The sequence below is a fragment of the Hypomesus transpacificus genome, chromosome 15, assembly GCF_021917145.1.
Source record: "Hypomesus transpacificus isolate Combined female chromosome 15, fHypTra1, whole genome shotgun sequence".
NCBI lineage: Eukaryota > Metazoa > Chordata > Actinopteri > Osmeriformes > Osmeridae > Hypomesus > Hypomesus transpacificus.
This window is the reverse complement of record NC_061074.1, coordinates 8,152,410-8,176,741: the sequence shown is the minus strand read 5'-3', so window position 1 is coordinate 8,176,741 and position 24,332 is coordinate 8,152,410. Positions and strand designations below refer to the sequence as shown.

The 24,332-nt window shown below is 37.9% G+C and overlaps 5 protein-coding genes across 6 annotated transcripts; 3 read left to right on the top strand and 2 right to left on the bottom strand.

Annotated features, from left to right (window-relative positions):
- The first annotated feature begins 760 nt into the window (after positions 1-760).
- Positions 761-1,599, top strand: LOC124477926 (olfactory receptor 52E4-like). The gene has a single exon (XM_047036001.1). It carries the CDS (start codon positions 844-846, stop codon positions 1,597-1,599), a length of 756 nt encoding a protein of 251 aa, XP_046891957.1. The 5' UTR covers positions 761-843.
- Positions 1,600-5,765: 4,166 nt separating this feature from the next.
- pgm2l1 (phosphoglucomutase 2-like 1) lies at positions 5,766-14,133 on the bottom strand. Of its 2 annotated transcripts, none has more exons than XM_047035921.1 (14): positions 13,456-14,133; positions 12,651-12,818; positions 12,422-12,528; positions 12,135-12,219; positions 11,546-11,629; positions 11,225-11,418; positions 10,904-11,093; positions 10,700-10,797; positions 10,341-10,521; positions 10,052-10,145; positions 9,662-9,791; positions 8,899-9,037; positions 8,619-8,752; positions 5,766-8,204 (listed from the first exon to the last, which is right to left on the bottom strand). In XM_047035921.1, the coding sequence occupies exons 1-14, from the start codon at positions 13,552-13,554 to the stop codon at positions 8,102-8,104; spliced, it is 1,806 nt and encodes a 601-aa protein (XP_046891877.1). In that variant the 5' UTR covers positions 13,555-14,133; the 3' UTR covers positions 5,766-8,101. The 2 variants fall into 2 exon arrangements, with proteins under 2 accessions (XP_046891877.1, XP_046891876.1); XM_047035920.1 differs by having other exon boundaries at positions 8,848-9,037; positions 13,456-14,121.
- A 244-nt stretch (positions 14,134-14,377) lies between these two features.
- On the bottom strand, positions 14,378-15,547 carry lipt2 (lipoyl(octanoyl) transferase 2). The gene is made up of 2 exons (XM_047035922.1): positions 14,751-15,547; positions 14,378-14,649 (listed from the first exon to the last, which is right to left on the bottom strand). The coding sequence occupies exons 1-2, from the start codon at positions 15,184-15,186 to the stop codon at positions 14,402-14,404; spliced, it is 684 nt and encodes a 227-aa protein (XP_046891878.1). The 5' UTR covers positions 15,187-15,547; the 3' UTR covers positions 14,378-14,401.
- A 1,705-nt stretch (positions 15,548-17,252) lies between these two features.
- Positions 17,253-21,535, top strand: rnf169 (ring finger protein 169). The gene is made up of 6 exons (XM_047035614.1): positions 17,253-17,941; positions 18,446-18,513; positions 18,677-18,760; positions 18,851-18,960; positions 19,067-19,166; positions 19,251-21,535. Exons 1-6 carry the CDS (start codon positions 17,554-17,556, stop codon positions 20,457-20,459), a joined length of 1,959 nt encoding a protein of 652 aa, XP_046891570.1. The 5' UTR covers positions 17,253-17,553; the 3' UTR covers positions 20,460-21,535.
- A 168-nt stretch (positions 21,536-21,703) lies between these two features.
- On the top strand, positions 21,704-24,244 carry spcs2 (signal peptidase complex subunit 2). Its single transcript, XM_047035664.1, has 5 exons — positions 21,704-21,831; positions 22,401-22,484; positions 22,589-22,749; positions 23,047-23,181; positions 23,270-24,244. Exons 1-5 carry the CDS (start codon positions 21,793-21,795, stop codon positions 23,454-23,456), a joined length of 606 nt encoding a protein of 201 aa, XP_046891620.1. The 5' UTR covers positions 21,704-21,792; the 3' UTR covers positions 23,457-24,244.
- The last annotated feature ends 88 nt before the right edge of the window (positions 24,245-24,332 follow it).

The window sequence follows — 24,332 nt, the reverse complement described above, 5'->3', positions numbered from 1 at the left end:
ATTTAAAGTCTTAACTTCTTTCCAGAGTTCATGGACATTATTCTGCTGAAGCTTCTTGATCATGGACTTTACCCTCACTGCTCCTTTCTTGAAAACAATATACATTCAGCATATTTAAATGTAGCATTTGCTTGTTTCTTGTGTTACATTCTCTGGGTCATGTCTGGCTTCTCCTGACAATACCCATTTTTTTAAAGCTTTTTCTGCCTTGAAATAGATTTCAGACTCTTATTTATTGAGACCTTTATTTGGCATCTTCTGTAAACCTTGACCAAATCTACTTTCCCACTTTGTTTCCCAGTTATCATAACTGGTCAACTCGGTAGATATCAAATATCATAAAGACATTCTATCATCGCTGATAAATGAAATGTTGGTTTTCTGTTAAATCTACACTTACAAAAACATGATGCACAAAAAAAACACAAGATGCAATATTGTAATGTCATTTACGCTGATGTAATTCCCAAGTGGTCTTGGACCAGAGTATATTTAGAGATCAAGATAACAGTTCACTGCAGAATTCTGTAAATACTGTTATGGATTACTGCCAGTCATGGAAAACTCTGTCACTTTTACAGTTTTTACCATTTAGATATCCAACAAATAGAAGAGACCATACTAGACTGTAGGTTATAACTGGTTAATATTTGTTTAGAAGAAAGATTTGCCTTTATGGAGAACTCAAGTTCTGTTATGTTTTTTTACTTCTGTGGATTACAAAAGACATGGATGAATAAGTTTGTGTACTTTCCACTGACTCTTCTAACATACCTGCTCATCATATTAGTGAATTTGACTTTGATCATTACAATCATTCTGGAGAAAGGCCTTCATGAGCCTATGTACATATTTCTGTGTAATCTGTGTATTAATGCACTGTATGGAACTGCTGGTTTCTACCCCAGGTTCTTATCAGACCTTCTGTCAGATGACCAAGTGATATCATATGGTGGATGTGTGACTCAAGGTTTTGTAATATACACATCGGTCATGTGTGAGATTACTCTGTTAACAGCAATGGCTTATGACCGGTATGTAGCAATATGCAAACCTTTACAATATCATACATTACTAACACCTGCAACTGTGGGAAAAATAATTGTCCTTGCTTGGTGTTACCCTCTTTTGATCTCAGGGATAGCCGTTTTATTAACTGTTCGACTGCCTTTGTGTGGGTCTCGCATTTGTAAACTTTTTTGTGACAATGGGTCTATACTTCAACATTCATGTGCACCCGTTACTATTAATCGTATCTGGAGTGCCTTTACTTTGGCGGGTCAAATTCTACAAGTGATTTTGATTGGCTGGTCTTATCTTCAGATTACACGTGTTTGTCTGAGATCAGAAGAGGGAAGGCTCAAGTTTACTCAGACATGTGTGCCACATTTATTGACAATGGTTATTTTCATTGTAGTAACTTTGTTTGATGTCTTAAATAGCTTTTATGGAGACCAAAATATGCCACTTAACCTGCGCAATCTGATGGCTTTGCAATTCCTTATTGTACCACCTGTATTCAATCCTGTTATTTATGGTCTCAACCTGCAGAAGGTTCGAACAGCAGTTTTTATAAGGAAAAACAAAATTCGCTACTAAACTGTTTTTATTTATTTTTTTGGGGGGGGGATTGTGTGTCTACAGTTAATGTAGCCTTAAATTATTTTAAACAACTTCTACTGAAACATATAATTTTTGTGTTGTGGGGAAATGAACAGACAGGAAATGGGAGTGCAGTTAGTCTTTCCTTTAGTCACAACTAACAGCCCCCGGCACAATTGTGCTCAAGTGCATTTCCTATTAGGTGTAGTAACATAACACCGCCATATTACATTATTGCTTACTAACATCATAGTAACCAATATAAACAGATGTAGATCCAAGATACTACAAACACATTTTTAATGGTTCCTTTATATGACCACAACTAGAATTACATATCTTTTTACACATTTCAGAATATAAAGCATTGATGTAAAAAAAAAAACTTTACACACAAAGTTCATAGGGGATGTCCTGTTTGTTTGCATGCAAAAATAAAGATTACATAACTCTTTTTTGAAATCTAAGTATTATGGTCTTAATCTCCAGACAGGATATGTAAACAAAACAATGGCAAGACAGGATAGACTGGCTGCAGAAAAGGACTTTTAAATTAATATAAACTGCAGGCCACTTTTTCTCACTAATTGTAGATTTAACAGAAAACCAACATTTCATGTGTCTCTAATGCTATTTTTTTATTAAGTTTAGTTTAATTGAACCGCCATGGCACTATGCAGAATTGATTCGAAAGTGTCGGTGAGTTCTTGTATGACCAGGCCACAACAGATCACATACCTGTCTCTATGATATTTGATATCTACCCGAGTTGACCAGTGTTGATAACCACAAACAAAGTGTCAAATTAGATGGTCAAGGTTTAGAGAAGAAATCAAGAAAAGGTCAAAATAAATAAGTGTCTGAACTCTATTTCAAGACAGGAAAAGCTTAAAAAAATTGGGTATTATCAGTAGAAGCCAGGCATGATCCAGAGAATGTAACACAAGAAACAAGCAAATGCTACATTTAAATATGCTGAACGTATATTTTACTAAGTGATCCTCAATTAGTATGCAGTGGGTTGCAGGCCCATTATCCAGCTATTCCAACTTTAAAACCTCAATTATTTGTTAACAGTACAACATATTAACTTCAGAATTTATTTTTTTGACATTGAACAAGTCTTGCAGACATTCCTCCCCCCTTCACACACTCAAGATTATAAGAGTGGAGCAAATATATGTTCAATTTAACAAAAATATATGAACAATATTTTAGACCTAATTATCCTTTCAAAGGTAGATTACAAGGGCATCTTACTTTTATTGAAAGTCTTTACTTCTTTCCAGAGTTCATAGACATTATTCTGCTGAAGCTTCTTGATCATGGAATTTACCCTCACTGCTCCTTTCTTTTAGTAAAATATACATTCAGCATATTTAAATGTAGCATTTGCTTGTTTCTTGTGTTACATTCTCTGGGTCATGTCTGGCTTCTCCTGACAATACCCATTTTTTTTAAAGCTTTTTCTGCCTTGAAATAAAGTTCAGACACTTATTTATTTTGACCTTTTCTTGATTTTTTCTCTAAACCTTGACCATCTAATTTGACACTTTGTTTGTGGTTATCAACACTGGTCAACTCGGGTAGATATCAAATATCATAAAGACAGGTATGTGATCCATTGTGGCCTGAATATACAAGAACTCACTGACACTTTCAAATACATTTTGCTTGACGCCATGGCGGTTCAATTCAACTGTCTTTCATAAAAACATTATCATCGCTGATAAATGAAATGTTGGTTTTCTGTTAAATCTACACTTACAACAACATGATGCACAAAAAAAACACAAGATGCAATATTGTAATGTCATTTACGCTTTTTATAAGGAAAGACAAAATTTGCTTCTTGTTCCGGGAGTACAAAGGCACTTAGGAATGCTTGGCTGGACCTTATGTTAGTTTCCTCCAGGATCACAATGACTCGTATTGATAAACTTGTTGCCCTTACTGGTTATTTTTGATGGTTTTAAATTCTTGTACTCGCTGCTAAATAATTTACTGTTGATTGTTGTTTAGTCTTCTTTTCTACAAGTACACTCTTGCACTTTTTGAGTTTCATGTTGTGTAATTGTAACTTGTTTAACTGCATGACCTTATGGTACCTTCCTTTGGAACTTATTTGGTTTTTCACAATGTATGCTTCATGTTTTGGCTGCTCGCAATGTTTGGGGCTATCTCATTGTTATGATCATTGACCTATGCTCTTTTGTAAAGCTCTCTCTTGGAAGTCGCTTTGGATAAAAGCGTCTGCTAAATGCATAAATGTAAATGTACTTAACATTTATTTTTTTTGGGGGGGCGGGGCTGTGTGTCTACAGTTAATGTAGCCTCAAATTATTTTAAACTAATTCTACTGAAACACGTCATTTTTGTGTTGTGAGGAAATGAACAGACAGGAAACGGGAGTGCAGTTAGTCTTTCCTTTAGTCAAAACTAACAGCCCCCGGCACAATAGTGCGCATGTGCATTTCCTAACATAACACTGCTGTAATACATTACTGCTTAGTAACATCATAGTAACCAATATAAACAGATGTAGATCCAACATACTACAAACACATTTTTTATGGTTCCTTAATTTGACCACTACCAGAGTGACATATATTTTGACACATTTCAGAATATAAAGCATTGAAATAAAATAAAAAAACTTTACACAAAAAATGTAGAGGGATGTCCTGTTTGTTTACATAAAAAAAATAAAGATTACATAACTCTTTTTTGAAATCCAAGTATTAGGGTCTTAATCTCCAGACAGGATATGAAAACAAAACAATGGTCAGACAGAACAGACTGGCTGCAGCAAATGACTTTTAAATGAATATAAATTGCGGGCCAGTTTTTTGTCACCATTATAGTGATCCATCAATTAGTATGCAGTGGGTTGCAGGTCTATTATCCAGCTATTCCAACTTTAAATCCTCAATTACTTGTTAACAGTACAACATATTAACTTCAGAATTTATTTTTTTGACATTGAACAAGTCTTGCAGACATTCCTCCCCCCTTCACACACTCAAGATTATAAGAGTGGAGCGAATATATGTGCAAGTTAACAAAAATATATGAACAATATTTTAGACCTAATTGTCCCTTCAAAGGTAGATTGCAAGACTAGACTGTAGGTTCTAGCCTCTTAGAAATTTGTTTTATTAGAAAAAAAGTTTGCCTTTATGGAGAATTCAAGCACTGTTATGTTTTTTTACTTCTGTGGATTGTAAAAGACATGGATGAATACGTTTGTGTACTTTCCACTGACTCTTCTAACATACCTGCTCATCATATTAGTGAATTTGACTTTGATCATTACAATCATTCTGGAGAAAGGCCTTCATGAGCCTATGTACATATTTCTGTGTAATCTGTGTATTAATGCACTGTATGGAACTGCTGGTTTCTACCCCAGGTTCTTATCAGACCTTCTGTCAGATGACCAAGTGATATCATATGGTGGATGTGTGACTCAAGGTTTTGTAATATACACATCGGTCTTGTGTGAGATTACTCTGTTAACAGCAATGGCTTATGACCGGTATGTAGCAATATGCAAACCTTTACAATATCATACATTACTAAGACCTGTAACTGTGGGGAAAATAATTGTCTTAGCTTGGTGTTACCCTCTTTTGATCTCAGGGATAGCCGTTTTATTAACTGTTCGACTGCCTTTGTGTGGGTCTCGCATTTGTAAACTTTTTTGTGACAATGGGTCTGTACTTCAACATTCGTGCTTGCCCGTTACTCTTAATCGTATCTGGAATGCTTTAATAGTGGCGGGTCAAGTTTTACAAGTAATTTTTATTAGCTGGTCTTATCTTCAGATTACACGTGTTTGTCTGAGATCAGAAAAAGGAAGGATCAAGTTTCTCAAACATGTGTGTCACATTTAATGACAATGGTTATTTTCCTTGTAGTAACTTTTTTTGATGTCTTAAATAGCTTTTATGGAGACCAAAATATGCCACTTAACCTGCGCAATCTGATGGCTTTGCAATTCCTTATTGTACCACCTGTATTCAATCCTGTTATTTATGGTCTCAACCTGCAGAAGGTTCGAACAGCAGTGTTTACGAGGAAAGACAAAATTAGCTACCAAAAATAACTTTGTGTCTACAGTTCATGTAGCCTTAAATAATTTTAAACAACTTCTACTGAAACACATTTTCAATGGTTCATTTATTTGACAACTACTAGGACATGTATTTTGAAACATTTCTGAATTTAAAGCATTGATGAAAAAATGTCTTTACATACAAAGTTTATAGGGATGTCCTGTTTGTTTACATGCAAAAATAAAGATTACTTTTTTGAAATCCAAGTTTTATGGTCTTAACTTCCAAACAGGATAGGAAAACAAAAAAAATACAGAACAGACTGGCTGCAGCAAATTACATTTAAATTAATATAGATTGAAGGCCAGTTTTTCTGTCACAAATATAGTGATCCATCAGTTAGTATGCAATGGGTTGCATGCCTATTATCCAGCTATTCTAACTTTAAAACCTCAATTACTTTTAGGACCTTGAGCAAGTCTTGCACATTCCTCCCCCCTTCACATTCAAGATTCTAGAGTGGAGCAAGTAAAAAAATGTTTTTTGGGCCACTTTTTTAAATTTGGGAAACAAGAAAACATCAACACACTTCTGAATAGATAAGACTACACATATGCATTTAAGTAGTTCCTCAGAACTGTAGCTTTGAGTCTTTGCAAAATGTTACAAATCAAATCATATTACAAAAAACCTTCTTGAATTATTTCTACTTTGTAGCTCGGATGCCTGGTTCTTAAGGATTATTAACGGGTAAACATGTTCCAAAATCTGTGAATATGGATTTGACACATTTATAATGAACATAATTAAATATTGAAGGTGTCCCCAACAAGGACATTACATATGTTGTTCTACTCATATTGGGTTTTTGAGTGATATACCTGAATGGACACCTTTCAGGTACCCCCCACCCACCTTTTCAATTCCAGTATATACTGAAAAGTTGTCTAATACATTCAAAAATAATATATAAAAATAGAATCTTATGATTGGTTTGTTTATCCAGGTTGAATACAGTGATACGGTTTAAGCTTCAGATACTTTGCACTAGACAGTTTATTCGCATTGCTTATTTCAGAGCGGGACTCAAAGAACATTTGAATAAATCAAAAACTTGTAATACAGATTGAACAGGTTGTCTTTGTACTTTTATTTTCCTAACCAAAGAAGGTGAACCAATACTGGATGAAAAAGTGCTTAAACAGTTATCAATAACTAACTTGGTCTTCCGTTTTTTCAGCAGACCGGAAAACAAAGGTTTTGCAGTTTTAGTAATAAATACTGCCGCAAACATACCATGCATAATATACAGTAATTTGCATACAATGCAATTTGGACAATTTTCTAGGCTAACTGATAATGTAGATATTTATATATATTATGAAAATGTACACAAGTTACTTGTGTGTCATGTCTTACTAAACAATAGTAAAACTTGGATTTACTTCTGAAAACATTAAGTGAAGATGAGACCATGACCTTTCAGCATGGTCTACGCAACATGTTTTTCAGTCATAAATATTTATATGGCTGACCGTTGCAACAAGCTGACCAATAATTAATATTCTCCTTTCAATACGTCTCAAGACACCTTGCAGCCAACCCAGTAGTTGCCTACCCTGACACCTAGTGGACACCTAGTGGAATTGCCATCATTCAGTCCAAGGGAATAGCATAATACTGCATGCAAAAACATTCTGCAACTATTAAATTGTATGGTATATGTCATACTGACACTGTATTTGGAAATAGGAGGCAGCTTGCTTAAGACATATATATATCTTTAATTGGCCCTTTTAAAAAGCTTTTCTTATGGAACAGCAGCCCTGGTTTCTCAAAAGAATATCAGGTGAATGTGACAATACTAAGGTTTGTTTCTCATCTGATAGTCTCTTTTGATCAGTTTGGTTCACCTTTTTCCCCTCTATCTAATGAAAGTAAACAGAAGCCTTAGCCACACTGATGGTTGTGGAGAAAGCAAGGGAGTGTGTCAGCTGTTTTACAGACGTGTTCATGCAGCGAGTTTCACATGACCATGTGTCTTTTGGTGAAGTTCTACCATCGTTTGTACGTTAAAAGCAGCATTGAATAAGAGAGGTTTTATGTTTACATACATACACACACACACACAGTGTACAGACCCAGAGAGACTGACACAGTCTCAACACATCTAGTGTTGTGACTAAACACCAAGGTGATGGAACTGGGTCTGTTTTGATTGTTCTGCAGGAGGACCATAATTCAATGCATTGTGGTTATTTTCATGGAAATGCAAAAAAATAAATGTAAATATATATTTCCTTTTACAATCCGTTTGGGGGGGGGGAAAGCTCAAACCAGCAATTGACACGAGGTTTCACTGTGAGGATAAACATTCATAGAACGCAATAAGGATGATACACTATGAAAGGATGCACACACAAAGTATACAGAGATCCCACCTAGATTAATCGACGGATCAAGTTGTTCTTTTCAGGCTCCAGAAAATCCTCAACGAGAGTCTGAGTAACTCTCTCAAGCTCCTCCTCCAGGCTTGAGATGTCACTGTAGAGCAAAAATAAAAAAACACATTTCCTCTCTTTAAAGTCTTTATAAACAATTATGGAATTAGCTACACATTGTCAGTGAAAGATTTGAAGAAGAAAAAAAACAGAATCTGAGGTCAAAATAGGATGAAACCCTCCTTTTTGTGATGCATGATTACTGATCATTGTAATAGTTCACGATTATTTTTCCCCTCTTTAAAATTTCTGAAATTCTGGATGCTCAAATTCAAACAGGAAAATTATATTATTCATTTTTACATTGAAATAAATTAATATAAAAAAATTTAAGAGAACAATTCAAAACCAACACATTTGGTGGTGTTTAAATTTCAATATTAAGTATTCAATGCCTCATGATGTCAAACATGACAAAACATGATGTCACTGATTTCCTTCCATACTTGATACAAACCTTTTCCCTGGTGATGCACAGAACTCTGTGTAGTATTTTATCTTGGGCTCTGTCCCACTGGTCCTTAGAGTGGCCACAATTCCATTCTGTAGAGTGAAAGTGATCATCTGGCTACTCTTTGTCACAGGTAGTACCTGGGAACAGAGATGAGAGCGAATGACTCTTCACACACTGAGAAGTATACTATACCACAAAAGTACACCATGACGTCAAATTAGAATTAACTTACAGAACGTTTGTCGGGCTGGCTACTATCATAGCCTGTGGTCACGTCTCTCACATGGGTTATGCTGTAGCCTCCGCATGACTTAGGGTACGTGCCCGTCCCTTCGAAGTTGCGGACACGTCCGAATATTCTGCTCACCAGTGGGGGGTCATTGCAGATCACGTAGGACGTTTTGGATATGTGATAACCGTATCTGGAGGATAGAAATAATCTGATTATATTAATGATAAAACTAATATAATCAAGTTATCTTGAACTCTGCTGGCATACACCATCATAGATTAAATTGGAAGTCCTTCCTGCCAGTGGCTGAAATACTACAACGCCTCCCTGTGATCCAGAATACTGGCAGTGCCGTTAGCGCACCACTTAAGCACCTCACGGTTACCATTCAGGACATTCTTAGTCTTTAACTGGAATTTTTTCTGCACCGTTTAAACTGCTGTTTAGTAGCTAAATGTCTTCGTACTCTCTCCATATGAGCTTCTGCATTTAGATACCAACACTCATCTGTGCAGTTCACTGGTTCGTGCTACAGGTGAGCAGTACCAGTATTGCATACAATCTTTGTTATTAGCCTGGTTTTACTTGTGCATTGTGTGTCCCCTGTGTTCCCCACGGGGATAAATAAAGTAGCTACATCCCCATCTAAATGAAGGATTCTGAAAAGCGGAATAATAATATCCAAATAAACTACGTAACTGCATGGAGATGGTGTGCAAATACTTCACTGTCTTCAGATTAACTTACTATTTACTACTTACAAAATAACTATTTGAAAGACACTCATTGGCCTTCATGGACAACTATCACTTGCATTTCATAGATGTTATCCAGCTGCTGGTGAAGGGTAAGGTTCTTGCTGTAGAGATAGGTTGCCATCTCAGCCACAACCACAGCTGCACTCACACCATCTTTATCTGGCACCACACTGCCACACAGGAACCCTGATGAACGTAACATACAAAACAAAGACAACACAAGGGCAGTTTCATGAAAGCCGCAGCAGCGAGATGTGTTGTTACTATGACAATGTGTAAGAAGGAAAATGTGTTTACATTTTTCAAGTAGCTTCTTCTTTTACAGTACAGTAAGGCGAGTACACACAAACCAATATAAAAAATAAAACACCACTTTGAGAAAAGAAATACCCTTGTGTATTCAACAGTAGATACAACTGAGAACTGTAATAAAGCAGTTTGTTTACCAATAGACTCCTCAAAGGCAAATATTACTTCCTTCCCCGTTTTGGACAGCTCGTGTATTCTTTTACCTATCCACTTGAAACCAGGTAGAGTTTCCTGCGGAATAGGAAGTACATCACACAAGGTCCTAGCAGAAGTTGAAAAATCAGTGTTTCCCTTCTAATCTGAAATAAATACAATCAATTGAGGTTTTGTTTTGATACGCCGAATGGGATCCCTCCAACTAATCAGGAGCTACGATATGTATCCACACCTCAGCCTCTCTCTCAAGCTCAGTGGAGAATAACACACCTCAAAGTGGAAGCCCTCTAGCCGGGCAAAGGCCTTGAGGATTTTGGAGGAGACTGTCGTGGCCAGCATGTACACCCTCTCGGTGTCTGCTGGATCGGGGTGGCTCTCTTTCCAGTTGAACAGCATCCACCAGCCCAGCAGAGCTGCTAGCTCATTTCCTGTATAGACTTTCCACCCAGACCTTTCCAAAATAGAATCCAGTACATATTGAAAGAACTTCAGTTCCGGGAACAGCAAGTCTGATGACCAGACACATTATCAAATGATTACTTGCTGTGGATATATTACAAGGCTTTTTTGCTCAACTTTCTCCATCCTAATATCTGAGACTCGTGTTGTTGCGTTATTGATGTATTTACCCATCAGACTGCTCTGCAACAGCCAAGCGATCTGCATCAGGATCTGTTGCCATGACAATCCTCGCACTCTCTCTCTCAGCAAGGCGAAGAGAGAGCTCCTGCAGCATCAGAACACAGGGATGTGGAGCATTTCTAAAAATGATCTGTTTTGCATTTAACAGAACGGTCAGTTGACATTTCTCTAACGGGTGAAGATTTTCCTACCAAAACAGACTCTCCCTCTTCTGGATTTGGACATTGGACGGTGGTAAAGTTTGGATCGGGATCCATCTGCTCCGGTACAGGGATGGGAGGAGGAAAGCCAAATGCCTGGAAGGCCTGCTGGACATAGTTGTGGCCTACTCCATGGAAGGATGAGTGGACAAATTTTAATGGGGACTTTATGTTGAGCTCTCTGTAACATAAAACCCAGGGAAATCCAAAAGTTAGGTATTTAATGATCCTGTAGTTTCATTTGTCTGAAAACACATCAAATGGATTAATAGAGACTGATTTGATTTGAGCTTTGGCTAAGGGAAAAAGTACCTGTGAAAACAGATGGAATCCAACTCCTCCATGTAACTTTTACATATGTCTGGCAGAGGATCACTGCTTAGGGGGCTGCTGTCTGCTAGCGTCTCAATCCAGGACTCGCTCCAAGGCTCTACACTCTCCTCAATGCACCTCAGGATCTCTTTGTCATGAGGTGATGAGATCTGTGCACCATTATGCCAGTAGACCTGTACAAGGAAGCAAACTTTGTGAAGGGGGGTCTCATACTCCCCTAGTTGTGAATTGTGGAATATTATCTTAAAGAAAGAAATCTAATTGCATGCTTATAAAAAAAAAAAAAAAAAAAAAACTCACCTTGTATCCATTGTCCTCCTTACGGTTGTGTGAGGCAGTAACCATCACTCCAGCGGCTGCTCCTAGTCTCATAACAGCATATGGCTAGGAGGGAGTAGGGTTTCAAATTGAATTTAAGTACTATTTTACAAGGTCAAGTACAGGCATTATTATACTCCCATCACCAGACCCATTCACAAATGCAATGGAACATCAGAGCAACAAAACTTAATCTTGGTTGTTTACAAAAATGCCTCAATGATGCTCCTCAGTACGGTCATCATGTTAAACCTGCCTCATATCATATAACAGTTGTGATTGGCCCAAACAGATTCTGTTCAGAAGGAAATCGGATTGAATGGGAAGGTGGCCAGACCAATCTGCCAAAGCCAAAAAACATAAGATGGCTGATTCGTCTGGTTCCCAGGCTACAGCGATTATTGAAATAAACCAGAATATTCTCCTAAACTTGACAATCATTAAAGCAACCACATTAAGGGTTTGGGATCAACAGAACAGCCACAAAATTCAAATGTATTTGAGGAATTCATTGTATTGTAAAAGAGAAGTATGGTGCTGCTTATTAAATGTCATATCGGTTTCATCTTACCACAAAGGGGGTGGGGACATATGTAGAGAAGAGATAAACTGGAATTCCTTTACAGAGCATCACAGAAGCAGTTAACTTGGCAAGCCTGTGGAAATCAGACAATACTGTTATGGTCTTCCACAGCTGATAAACTGTTAAATTCCTTAATTGTTAAACTACGACGTTATCGGTTCCTTAAGTGATCTGGCAGTGTTGACATCTCAAACAAGTTTAGAAGTACAATTCTTGTTTACTGGCTGTGATTAGTAATATGTGTGTAAAATTCCAAAGCTAAAGTTGAGGAATACCTTTCACTAGTGCAACCACTGGCCTCCTGTGCTCGTATGTCATATCCGACCACTATACCACGACTGCTGAAGTCAGGAAAGGTTTCAGATATATATTTGTATATACCCTGCAGGGACAGAATGCATTACATGCCTGCATCACTTATTTCAATATGTGCTCTGTTAGATATGAAAACTTCACTTAGTAGTTATTAGAATAATTAGTTTGAAGGTAGGCTCAATCACTCACCTGTGTAGACTGGATGATAGTGAGGTCATTGATTCGGGCAAAGCCGGCACCCATGGCAGCCCTTAACCCTGCCGTCCCGAACGTCATCCTGGAGCACATCCTTCGCCTTAGCTCCTCTTCATCACCAGACTGCAATAGGGCCTCCACCTGTGCCCTTGTCTGTGGATTCTGGGCAGATGAAAATAAATCTGAGGTAGGTCTACACATTTTAGGCATCTACTGAACACTACAGTAATGAGTATAGCAAGTCAGCCAAACATTTTTTCAGCTCACAGGTACCTTCAAGATTGTTTGGGGGGGGGGGGGGGGGGAGGGATAGTTCATTGTTAAATGATTCAATCTGAGTATAGAAACACCCACGCGCTGCATATTCGTATTGCAGATTTAAAGCAATGATGTAGCTGGACTTCACGGTCTGACATTTAAAGAGAAGGTCAGACATATCCACATAGCATTTGCCCCCTTTTAAACTGGGGCTCTGGTGTTGAATGTTGGTGGAGCCCAGCTCTGCTGCACAACTATTTCTGAGAAGGTTCATTAGCCTATAGCAAAAAAGAAACATGCCAATAATTCTTAACGCACAAAAATATTTTTTTACGACACGTCCCTAACTCTGGTCAAGATAACTTGTTTGTTGTGTTATCCTGAATCTACATGAGTTGGCTTCTATAAGTAACAGTGTTCATTGTTGGCCTTGTGAAGGCTGAAAACATTAGCTAGACCTAGCTAAAACATTTTCATAGCTGTCAATCAAGTTCACAAGGTTGTACAGTAGCACTACATCCGTAGAATACGGGAGACTCACCTTGTCCCAAGTTTTCCATTCATGTATTGCCTTATCCAGTTGTGGGTCCCCAGTTGCATGGTAATTGACATTGTCGTTCATATCTCCGTTGTCCACCATAGCAGAATATTGTGCGGCAAAACATGAAGTTTAGCTTGTAGCTGGCTAGCTAGTGGTTATCGGTACAGTAGCCTAGCTGATACTGAGAAGCTTGCAGCGCAGCCAACGTGGTTATACAGTAGTTACCTTGCAGTGACCAACTTCATAAAACTTGATCATTCTCAAGCGAGCAATACCTTAAAGCAGATACGTAGCAAATGTGTCGGTTCGTTGGTTAGCTTTCAACTTCAAAATAAAGTTGCTTAACCGGTTTTCGATTTTCTCCGCTAGCTAGCTAGCCTAGTTATGTTCTAGGCTACTACCGCTGTGTCTATATACGTATAAGCGACTTGAATCCGTTAGAAATCAAAGGTAACGCATTCGCTTGTAGTAGCTTATCTACCTGTCAAATTCCACACTGCATTGCCTAACCATTTAGCGTTAAGTAATGACTAACTTTCTACTGAAGCTCGTTAATAGCATCACTTCTGATATTCGTTTTTGATTGAACCATTACAGTTTGCCCATATTGAGCCAATCCGATTTGCACGTGAGTTAAGACGACTGCGTATGTAACTGCCAGCTGCGAATGCATAGGAAATAAAATGTCTGTGGGGAAAGTTTGTTCAATGTATATCCAGTAAAACCATTGATGGGGCATTAAGACAATTTTATCCACAGGGCACAACGTTTATCCACAGGCTGACGTCACTTCATGCATTATAATGCATTTCACATATTTTAGCAACACATTTAACAGCACAACAAGATTGTTGCACTTAAGTAACCAAAAATTGACAAATGTGTTAATCCTCACATTAGGTCACCAACCATGAAAGGGGGGAACAAAAAAACGCAGTAAATATAATTAGATTTCATTTTTATTACTGTGGTTATAGCTGCCATGCAACAGTGTACAATCAAACTGGTCTTTGAACGTTTCCAGTAAATGTAGGGTGACTTCTTCAGTAGACATATTTCTTCCCAATTCTTGGCTGAGGGAGGTCACACCTTTACCTACAATTCCACATGGCACAATGTTTTTGAACCAGTCCATGTCTGTGTTGCAATTTAGTGCCAATCCGTGAGATGTTATGTATCTACCACAATGGATTCCTGAAAAGTAAATGAACCTCAGACGTATTAAACACAAAATTATTTGAACATTTCAAAAAACAAATCGCTATAGATAACAGTAAATTGAAACATTTATTCACCTATGGCACATATCTTGTTTTCACCAACCCATACTCCTGTGTCAGGTGAGGTGGTGGCTTTTATTCCAAATCTGCTGCAAAGTTGGATAACTGTTCTCTCCAGCTCGCACACGTACCATCTCACACTCTTTTTGAAGGAACCCAGATTTAAAACCGGATAGCACACCAACTGACCAGGGCCATGGAAGGTTATGAGTCCGCCGCGGTTGGTGCGAAAGAATTCAGCACCTAGAAGTTTAAGCCTTTCCTCTTCCTTGGCAGGATACGGTGCTTGCCTTATTCCAATTGTGTAGACTGGCGGGTGTTCACAGAGTAGCAGAGCATTGGGAGACTTCACTGATTTATCAAAGTGTCGCTTGACAAATAACTTCTGCACGTCCAGTGCACGCGCGTAAGGAATGCGCCCTAAATTGACCACTTCCACAGCTGCTTTCATGCTGCATTTAACACTTATTTTAAATGTTAAGGTCAGAAAGTGTGTTGCTAATCAGGAAGTGAAAAATCCGCTTGATTTGACCACGCGAATTTTGGATTATATTTGAGGTCTCCTTGAAGTCAGCACAAGTTGGTTGTCCAGTACAATAATAAAACTTTCAGTGTAGCTAATCCATAGCATACGCAAAGGTAGACGTAAATGTAGAATAAATATTTACTTCAAATAATCTTTGTCTGAATGTTTTCATTAAATATGTATCAGCCTATTGCCTACATGAAACAGTCAAATTGTGTAACACAAATGTGGCTCGCCATGTTGTTTATTGACATTTCTTCTTCTGTACTAATGAAGCGGATAAAGCTGGTGAACAAACTGTAGCGCCACCATCTGGATGAAGTGTCCGGCCTAACACTGTAAATGCTCCCTTCGAAGACTAGTGTTTTTAGTCTACTCTTTAAGCAACAGTCCTTCAGAGATATGAGACCATGTAGCCTAAATGTCGAACACGTCAAACACACAATTATGATTTACCCGCGTAGAGGATCGCAGATTCAAATTGAGTATCAACGATTCTTTTTCATTCTTTCTATGCCTCCAGTAATGCCCCCTCGTGGAAATCGAATGTTTTAAATACAGGCAAATGTGATCCAAGTGTACAGCTGAACCATCATGTGTTATCTGTTAAATCGAATATCCTTTAAATAGTTTACTGTTTAGCTCAGTAAGAACAAATCTTGTTGGTGAAACCCTGACAATTTACAGAAGCCTTGAGTAATGTAATTAAACTAACTTTGATAGGCCCATGTGTTTGCCAATGTCCTCTATTAAGTGTCTCATGTTTTTACTCTTTATTTGAATCACAAGTTCATCCTCATGATGTTTCTAAGTAAGTAAACTCCTCCTTGGAGGGTCATTGCCATTGCTCGTCTAAAACCAAGGAAACTGTGTGAAGTTGCAGGACATCCAACATCAGGATCAACATGAAATATCACTGCATATTGGTACTTCTGGCATTCTTGACTCTTGCATGTAAGTCCTAACTGAAATCTATTTTGAACACTGCTATTTTGCGGAATTCACAATAGTAATGTTTCTATAGGCTATATCTCATATCTCAACTTCATGCATAGTTTATATAAACTCATACACTGGCAAATTGAGACCAGACTCTATAACTGTAACTTACACATCATGTGGATTCTGCATTAATAGCCTATATCTTACTGATATAATGTTATCAACCGATGCATGATGTTATTCAGCTTTGAAGATAAGGGAATCCATGTGTGGAGGATGTTTCACAAACACGTTAATGGAAAAATAGGGTATTGATAAATAGCCACATTTATATAATATAATAACTAGTTTTTCCACTGCAGATAAAGCAAATGAGGTAGCTGCATTTCCATGGGGCTGTTCAAACTACAGTGGAGTCTGTCGCCCTGTCTGCCTGCCAGCAGAGCTACCGTTTGGACCTTTTGGATGTGCAAAAGGATTTGTGTAAGGCTCCAATAATTATCCGAAAATACAAACACTGTGCAATGAAGTGTACTTAGCATAATGACTTATTGGAACATGATCTAAGCCATCCATGTCTCTCTTACAGGTGCTGTGTTGCCCACATAATTTGAGACATTAAGCCTACCATCCTAAACGCAGGTCACCTTCAACACGTCCAAAAAATCTGACAGAAGTGACTTAATGAGTGACAAAAATGCTATTATCCGTTTCCTTTGATATGCCACTGCAGCAGTGTGCTCCGTATGGGATCCATGTATAGTAGGCTACATACTGCACAATAAAGTAAGGGTGTAAAAATGTTTCTGTGAAGTGTTATTTTTACATGAATATCATCTCACACAGCATCTATTTCCCTGTCTCGTTCAGAATTTTCACAAGTGTTCCCGAACAATTCATTAAAATTACACGTCATTATCTATATGAAAGTAATAAAAATGCACTGAGAGCGGCTTCTGTACGCTGTGTGTTTCACGGTGGCATGTACACCAGGGGTTACTCTCGATTCAGTTTGCCTGGCCTGCGCATATGGGAGTGTCAAAGGGCTTGTTAGGTAGGCTTGTACCGCCTTGTGACCTTTGCATTGTGGGGCGAGATTTTGAAAGTGCCCAATGTATTTTTACGACATCCACGTACAGTTTTGTTTTGTACAGATATATTTTTGTATAATTCACGTGTTTTTAAATGTACTTCCCTTTCGTCTGTCTTGAATCTACATCAAGGAAGCTTTTTCTCCAACGCAGGTCGAATAGACCCTATGAATAGACCACATAAGTCGAGTGTGCAATATCGATAGCTGCCGTTGAGTTAGGCGGGGACTGTTTTCAAAGTAGAAGCTGCGATAGACCAATGAAGATGGCGACATCAGGGTCCGCGAAATGCACTGGTAGTATTGGAAAAGATAGCCACACCAGATCTGCTGACGTGAGAAAAAGTCATACACCTTCACAGCTTCTGACGCTCGAGGAGGCAAGATGTCCTATCTGTTCAGAGATTTTGTTGGAGCCAGTTACTATGCCATGTAGCCATTCTGTGTGCCTACACTGTTTCAAGCGGACGGTGGAATTGACCAGTTTGTGCTGTCCCCTCTGCCGGCTGCGAGTATCCAGCTGGGCCCGTAAACAGTCCCGCGAGAAAAGCCTGGTAAACACCGAACTCTGGGATATAGTCAGAAGGAGTTATCCAGAGCGATGCAAAAGCAGAATGGAACAGAGGGAGTGTGAGACTCACAGAGAAGGTTTGCTGATTTTTTTAAAAATTATAATGGAATGCTCCGAATTTAAAGTGCAATTGCAAAATGTTGTGTCGGGATTCGGGAAGATGTGTACTATTTGACTAACCTGCCTCAACATATCTTATTCGCAGGCATCAAGCTTTACTTAGTTTTTTCAGAAGGAAAAAACGGTTCCAATTGTGCTCATTCGCTTCAAGCCATGCAATATAATACTTCAAGTAATTGGTAAATCACAAATGACTTTGATGAAGACTTGTCCAGACTTGTAGATTTTTTTTGTGGGCGGAGCTAATAGTGATTCATTTGCCATAAACTGTGCGGCTGTCACACTCAACTTTTGAGTGTAAAAAAAACAGTGTGCGCCCTCATTCCCTGTGGAGGAAAAAAGGTTTAACCCCAACCTGTGTACCTAAAAAAAAAAAGATTAAAAAAAAAAGATTTAAAAAAGGCTATCACCCCTAGTCAATGTCTTAGATTACTGGTATCATTGTGATTCTCTTTTATCAGAAATGTTCTGCCCTCCTGGTCAGATACCAAGGTCTGGAGATCTCCGTTCAGAGCATGATAAGCAGAAAGTAGGTCAATTTGTGTTTTCTTATGATGAAAATAGTATTAATACTATTTGAACCTGTACGTTGATAGTATTAGGACTTTTGACACAGTCATGTGTTTGTGGAAAAATTGTTACCAAATCAGTCTGATAGTAATACTCAAATCTTAATGCTGCATCTTTTTCAGGTGAACGAGGAGAAAAAAGACATAGGGAGGAAAATCCTATCCAGAAGAGAAGAGTGTGGGGCAATCAAACTATTAGAAGATCCTGTAAGTGTTTAACCACAAATAAGCTAACTGTAAAAAATATGCCAAAATTGTACGGTGACAGGTTTTTCAATGTATTTTCTTTGTTTACAGTTGAGTGGGGTGTTGTCCGACTCAGAGAATGAGGAGCCAATCGGGAAGAGAACCCGGAATGTGTCTGCTTTTGTTAAAAGAACAAAACTCTCCCCAGCCTATGCAAAAGAGTAATTCATTGTCATTGTTTTCTATGTATTTCAAACTAGCAATTGATAAAAATGTATGTAATTTGCACTCTGAGTGAAATTAATCTCTCTGAACTCTTTTACTCAGTTGGTTACCAAAACATATTGTGCAGAGGAGTCAGAGTTGTACAGCTTCAGTGGAAGGGAGAGCAAAAGTCAAGACCGTTAATCATTCCTTACTGGATAAGGTATTATGTGCTATTTAAGGAAATTTGTCATTTTTATGTTTAAGTGTCTGCAAGTTATCAAATTGTTTGCTCTTTTTTTCTCAGGTCAGTATTGCTCACAGCTACAATGCAGGTATCCTGCTCTCTTCAGAAAACAGCCGCTCATTCTCGGCACCCATAATTGTACCGGAGAAGAGGTATAGTTGGCGAAGTGTTACGGCAACATCAGCTTTTCTAATAGGCCCCCAGTCCAAACAGGAGAGGTCTATCAGCCCTGAGAGCAATGACAGCATCTCCGAAGAGCTCAATCACTTCAAGCCAATTGTCTGCTCTCCCTGCACGCCACCCAAACGTCTGCCAGATGGACGAGTGATGGAGCCGACAATAGTGAAGTCCACGCCCAGGAACTTGACCCATAGTTTTCAAAGGCTCACCAGCTATGAAGCCAGCACTTTCATCCTCCAGAAGTGGAAACAGATTGAAGTGGACCGTCAATGTATTGAAATGACCTCCAAGGGTACTCTGACCAGCCCCTTTAATGAAGAAATTATAATCAAACAAAGTCCCACAGATGAAAGAGAAATAAAGCCATTTACCTGTGCTTCCACTAAAGTTAAAGAGGACTTAAGTGTGTGCAGAATAAGGACTGACACTTGTAATGAAGGGAACGAAAAAGTGTGTATGTTGAATAAAAGGAGATTGATATTTGATAAGCCAGTTGGAGACACAACCCTCAATCAAAGACAAGCCATAAGGTTTAATTTACCATCACTTATACATACTGGTGAAGGACCTGCAAGAGAATGCGGGTTTAGTCATAAAAAGTTTGCATCCGAGTCATCTTGTGGACCCTCTCCAGTCCATAAAAAGCACACCTTTGCCCCACTGGACAGGGTAACTGGGGATCCACATTGTAAACTAAAATTAAATACATCAGTGGATCAGAGAAAAGACATTGAAAAAATTAACTGTGCCCAAAACCAAACTACCTCAAGAAGGAGTAGGAAGAGGAGCCAAAAGACTAAACACTTGGAAGAGACTGAGTTGCAAATCAAGAGATTCAAAACTCAGTGCCGAGATAGTCTTGAAATGGAGAAAGGGCAAAGTGAATTTAGTTTTCAACGGTTACAGCAAGAGGCTGAGGACAGGCAGCTGGCACTGAAACTTCAAAAACAATTTGACAGAGACCAGCAGAGACTCAACAAGAGCAAAAAAAGTCCTGATAAATACTTCCTTCGGTCTTGGTTCCGCCAAGACAAAATCAAGTATAATCCACGCAGATCGAGGAGAATCATTAAAAAAATGAGCTCTTAACATTCAATCATTACTTACATTTGTGCTTTTTGGAATACATTAGAGAACTAGATTATTGTTGCAATTCATACAACTGTATGTTAATTGTTTACCCCTGTACACTGAACTGTTATTTCCAGGAAGTTACAATTTGTGGATGTTCTCTATTGATTCCCCTAAAATCCCCCCTATTTTTGCAATTCCATACAAAAAATTATGTGCTATGGGATAATCTAGTATCCTTCTAGATTACTATACTAGAATTATAGTAGTTATACTTTAAAGTTGACAGACTACACTGAATAACGTTTGTAAACACACCTATTTAGCCTTTACAACCTCAGCTGTGATGACAAAATGTCTTGATCTCAAAGACCCAAAATATTTACTCTGTAAAGCTATGTTCAAATGAATAAAGGGGGATTTTCTTGATTTTAACACATTTAAGAACAGAAATGTAATCACTTAGTCACTCTTGATTGGTTTTGGTAGCTGTATTTCTGATAATGTAGTGAGTTAAATAATGGGTATGAACAGAATACATGCAACTTATGCAATGTTAATTGAACCTTTACACATAATATTTAGTCAAGGAAAATGTACATTTTAAATTATGTTCAGTTATTTTTCTGTTAAAAATGTCTAATTAATATCTGCTGCTGGTGAGTTACGGTCATTGTCCTACCTCTAATATAATACACTTGGCTGAGTGTGGTTACTTTTTATCAAATGATTTGCCATTGATTTCTCGTGCTATAATCATTAGTTTGAAAGGATGTTTTGTTTGTTAAAGATAACACTCGTAGTTACATTCATAAACATGTAACTGACATGTTTAAATGCACAATTATTTTCCAAAACATAGGCTATTGTATAGAATAGCACACTTTTATAAATACTGATGGAATACTGATTTTTACCAAATATTTTTTCAAACATGTTTTACTCACTGTGCATTCATTAATCAAGAACAAAACATTGTTGCAACAGTATTTGAAAGGGCTAAATCAATGTATTTGAGAATTGTGATTGTGTAATGTTTTCATATGGTATTCTTACAATAATTTTATCTCGGGTACATACATGACAATATTGATATGCACACAATAATTACATTAAAGTTTTGTGTTAAAATAGTGAATCACTTTATGATTAGTCGATAAACAAATTATTTGTTATAATAATGATGTTGAAAATGAGGTTATGAAGGACGATGGATTGAGAGTGGAGATTTGCATAACGGTGCAGTTCCGTCTTCGTTGGTAGGTTCAGTTTGAGTTGGTTGGCCACTGAAAATAGGATATTAGCCTATCATATTGTCCCAGGTCACACAACAAACGTACAGGAAGAGAAGATGGCAGCCAGAAATGGAAAGAATGGACTATTGGAAAAAGTGAGAATTATCTCTGTTTTAATTCAATTCAGTGTTCGCAAATAACGGAAATAGGAGACAACTGCATCAAAGCCACATACATAAATAGCCACTTAGAGTTTAAACGTTGCCGTCTGCGTGCATGACATAGCCAAGTAGCTACAAGTCCCTATGCTGGATAGCTAGAGCTAGCTGCCAGACCAGATGCTAGCTAGCAACCCAGTAACTTTGTGCTAATGTACTGTACACGATGTTGGGTATGGTAGCAAGCTAGTTACGTAGAAATTGCTTACTAGATAGAGCTAGCTTCTGTCGTGTGTTTTGAGGTTTGTTCATATGTCAAAGCAACTGTATGTTTCTAGCTAGCTACTACAGTACTGTACCATCCAATTTGCTTAGCACATTACAGAAACGAAACACATCTGCCAGGCTTAAGTTCCGTTACAGTACTGATGCTAGCTAGACGAATGCTAATAGCTAACTAGCAAGCCGATTGAGTCACAGACGTGTACTTAGTTGAAGCATTGCTAGTTTCCTTCTTTTGAAATTACTGCTATTTGACGTGTGGTGACTGATATTAATATTCACAGTGGAGGATCGATGAAAAACCTGTTAAGATTGACAAATGGGATGGTGCAGCTGTGAAAAATTCTCTCGATGACGCGGCTAAGAAGGTTTGTGTTTGTGTTGTAACATATTTCTATCAAATTATATTCCTTATGGCATGGGAAATTTAGGCAAGACCGTTTACTGATGACGATTTTTGATTTATTCTTAGGTCCTCTTGGAAAAGTATGGATACCTTGAAAACTTCAACCTTGTAGATGGACGTCTATCCATTTGCACCGTTTCCTGCCTCTTTGCAATTGTGGCTCTGATTTGGGACTATCTTCATCCGTTCCCAGAATCTAAGCCAGTTCTGGCATGCTGTGTCATATCATATCCTTTCATGGTTAAACCGCCGAATTAATTCTGTTGTCCTACTTAAATAAAATCATATCAGCATGGTCTGGTATCTCTGAACAGCTGTTAGTCCACCACAGTGTTGTGGCATATCTGAGGAAGTGCATGCTTTTTCTAAATAAGAGGTGGGAATTTGAGTACAAAATTATATTGGTTATTTTGTTTTCAACATATGGCGCACATGGACTCACCAGTAAATAGCTTAAAGCTGCTGTTTAAAGTTTATTGTTTGAGTTACTCCCCAGTTACTTTCTTTGACTGACATTTCTTCACATATTTCATCATGATGGGCATTCTAACTCTTTACACCTCATACCAAGAGAAAAACATCTTCCTGGTTGCAGTTGAGAAAGACCCTGCTGGCATGGACCCAGACCATACCTGGCAGCTGTCTTCTAGCCTGAAAAGGTGTGCATATTTTATAATGGCATTAAATAAAAAAAATTACATTTGTTTCTTATTATTTACCGAATGTGTTGTTTTGTTGTCCCTGTAGGTTTGATGACCAGTACACGCTAAGGGTGTCCTTTACAGATGGGAAAACCAGGCGCACACGGGAAACGGAGATCACAAAGTCTGTTGGGGCTTTTTTTGATGAGAATGGAGTACTGGTCATGGATCAGTTTGAAAAGTCTGCCTCTAAGCTTCATGACACATTGGCTATAGATAAGAAAATAAAGTAATTAGATCTGATACCAGCCTCTTTGTTGTGTAGCAACAGGGGGGGGGGGGGGGCAACCATTCTTTTTAAAGTCTGCACAACTGCATTTATGTTGCCCATTCATGTTGTAATTTGGTATATGTATTTTTTTATATCTACAACGATTTGTTGAAGCTGTCTTGTCATTCTGAAGTCCTAAGAATGATGGTAAAGGTGAGATGTGCTTTGGGTTGTAAACATGGAAGCTCTTTGGTATTAAATAGCTTAACCCAAGGCAGGTAAATGTGGATTGTCCTGATATTTCACCTAACATTTTCTGTTGATGGACACAAGGCCTTATAAATGTGGAATAAATAACTGGATTTTCTTTAAATTTAAGAAAATGTATCCCAAAAGCCTTATAAAATGTAATTACCTATTTAAAATATGATTATGTTCTATTGATTGTATCATTTATGTTTCGTTAGGCCGTTGAGGGAACAATAACCATGGTCTAAGAAAGGGATTTTATGTTCAATTAAAATATTTATTTTAAGGCAGATAGTTCTTTTTATTTGAGAGTTTTAATAGAACAGCAAACTTCACTCAGGAGTGCACATTTATGTCCCTCAATGTTCTATTGCATTCAGTATTGAACATACATTCTTGGTAAGGCTATATTTATTTTAAGGGTAGAAGTTTGAGCATACAGCACCAGGACACATTTTTTAATCTTTAGTATTACTGTTATAGACCTGTTACATACCGAATTTAGCTAAATGTCTGTTATTCATACAAATTTAAAATAAAATTATAATCCGTTTTTACATATGCTAACTGTTTGTGTATCTGTCCCCTAAACTTTCAAAAAATAAAATTAACAGCTGCATCCTTAGTTATACAAAAAAAGGGTCCTATC

What these genes read in the sequence shown, in the direction of transcription:
- LOC124477926 (XM_047036001.1), top strand. Translation starts at nt 844, where the DNA reads ATGTACATATTTCTGTGTAATCTGTGTATTAATGCACTGTATGGAACT.
- pgm2l1 (XM_047035920.1), bottom strand. Translation starts at nt 13,554, where the DNA reads ATGGTGGACAACGGAGATATGAACGACAATGTCAATTACCATGCAACT. An exon ending in CTGGATAACATCTATGAAAT is followed by an intron (nt 9,038 to 9,661) that starts GCAAGTGATAGT and finishes TCTATCCTCCAG; the next exon opens with ATACGGTTATCACATATCCA. An exon ending in GCCAGCCCGACAAACGTTCT is followed by an intron (nt 8,753 to 8,847) that starts GTAAGTTAATTC and finishes CTCTGTTCCCAG; the next exon opens with GTACTACCTGTGACAAAGAG.
- lipt2 (XM_047035922.1), bottom strand. Translation starts at nt 15,186, where the DNA reads ATGAAAGCAGCTGTGGAAGTGGTCAATTTAGGGCGCATTCCTTACGCG. An exon ending in AAACAAGATATGTGCCATAG is followed by an intron (nt 14,650 to 14,750) that starts GTGAATAAATGT and finishes TTTACTTTTCAG; the next exon opens with GAATCCATTGTGGTAGATAC.
- rnf169 (XM_047035614.1), top strand. Translation starts at nt 17,554, where the DNA reads ATGAAGATGGCGACATCAGGGTCCGCGAAATGCACTGGTAGTATTGGA. An exon ending in GTGTGAGACTCACAGAGAAG is followed by an intron (nt 17,942 to 18,445) that starts GTTTGCTGATTT and finishes CTCTTTTATCAG; the next exon opens with AAATGTTCTGCCCTCCTGGT. An exon ending in CAGAGCATGATAAGCAGAAA is followed by an intron (nt 18,514 to 18,676) that starts GTAGGTCAATTT and finishes CATCTTTTTCAG; the next exon opens with GTGAACGAGGAGAAAAAAGA.
- spcs2 (XM_047035664.1), top strand. Translation starts at nt 21,793, where the DNA reads ATGGCAGCCAGAAATGGAAAGAATGGACTATTGGAAAAA. An exon ending in TCGATGACGCGGCTAAGAAG is followed by an intron (nt 22,485 to 22,588) that starts GTTTGTGTTTGT and finishes ATTTATTCTTAG; the next exon opens with GTCCTCTTGGAAAAGTATGG. An exon ending in CTGTCTTCTAGCCTGAAAAG is followed by an intron (nt 23,182 to 23,269) that starts GTGTGCATATTT and finishes TTGTCCCTGTAG; the next exon opens with GTTTGATGACCAGTACACGC.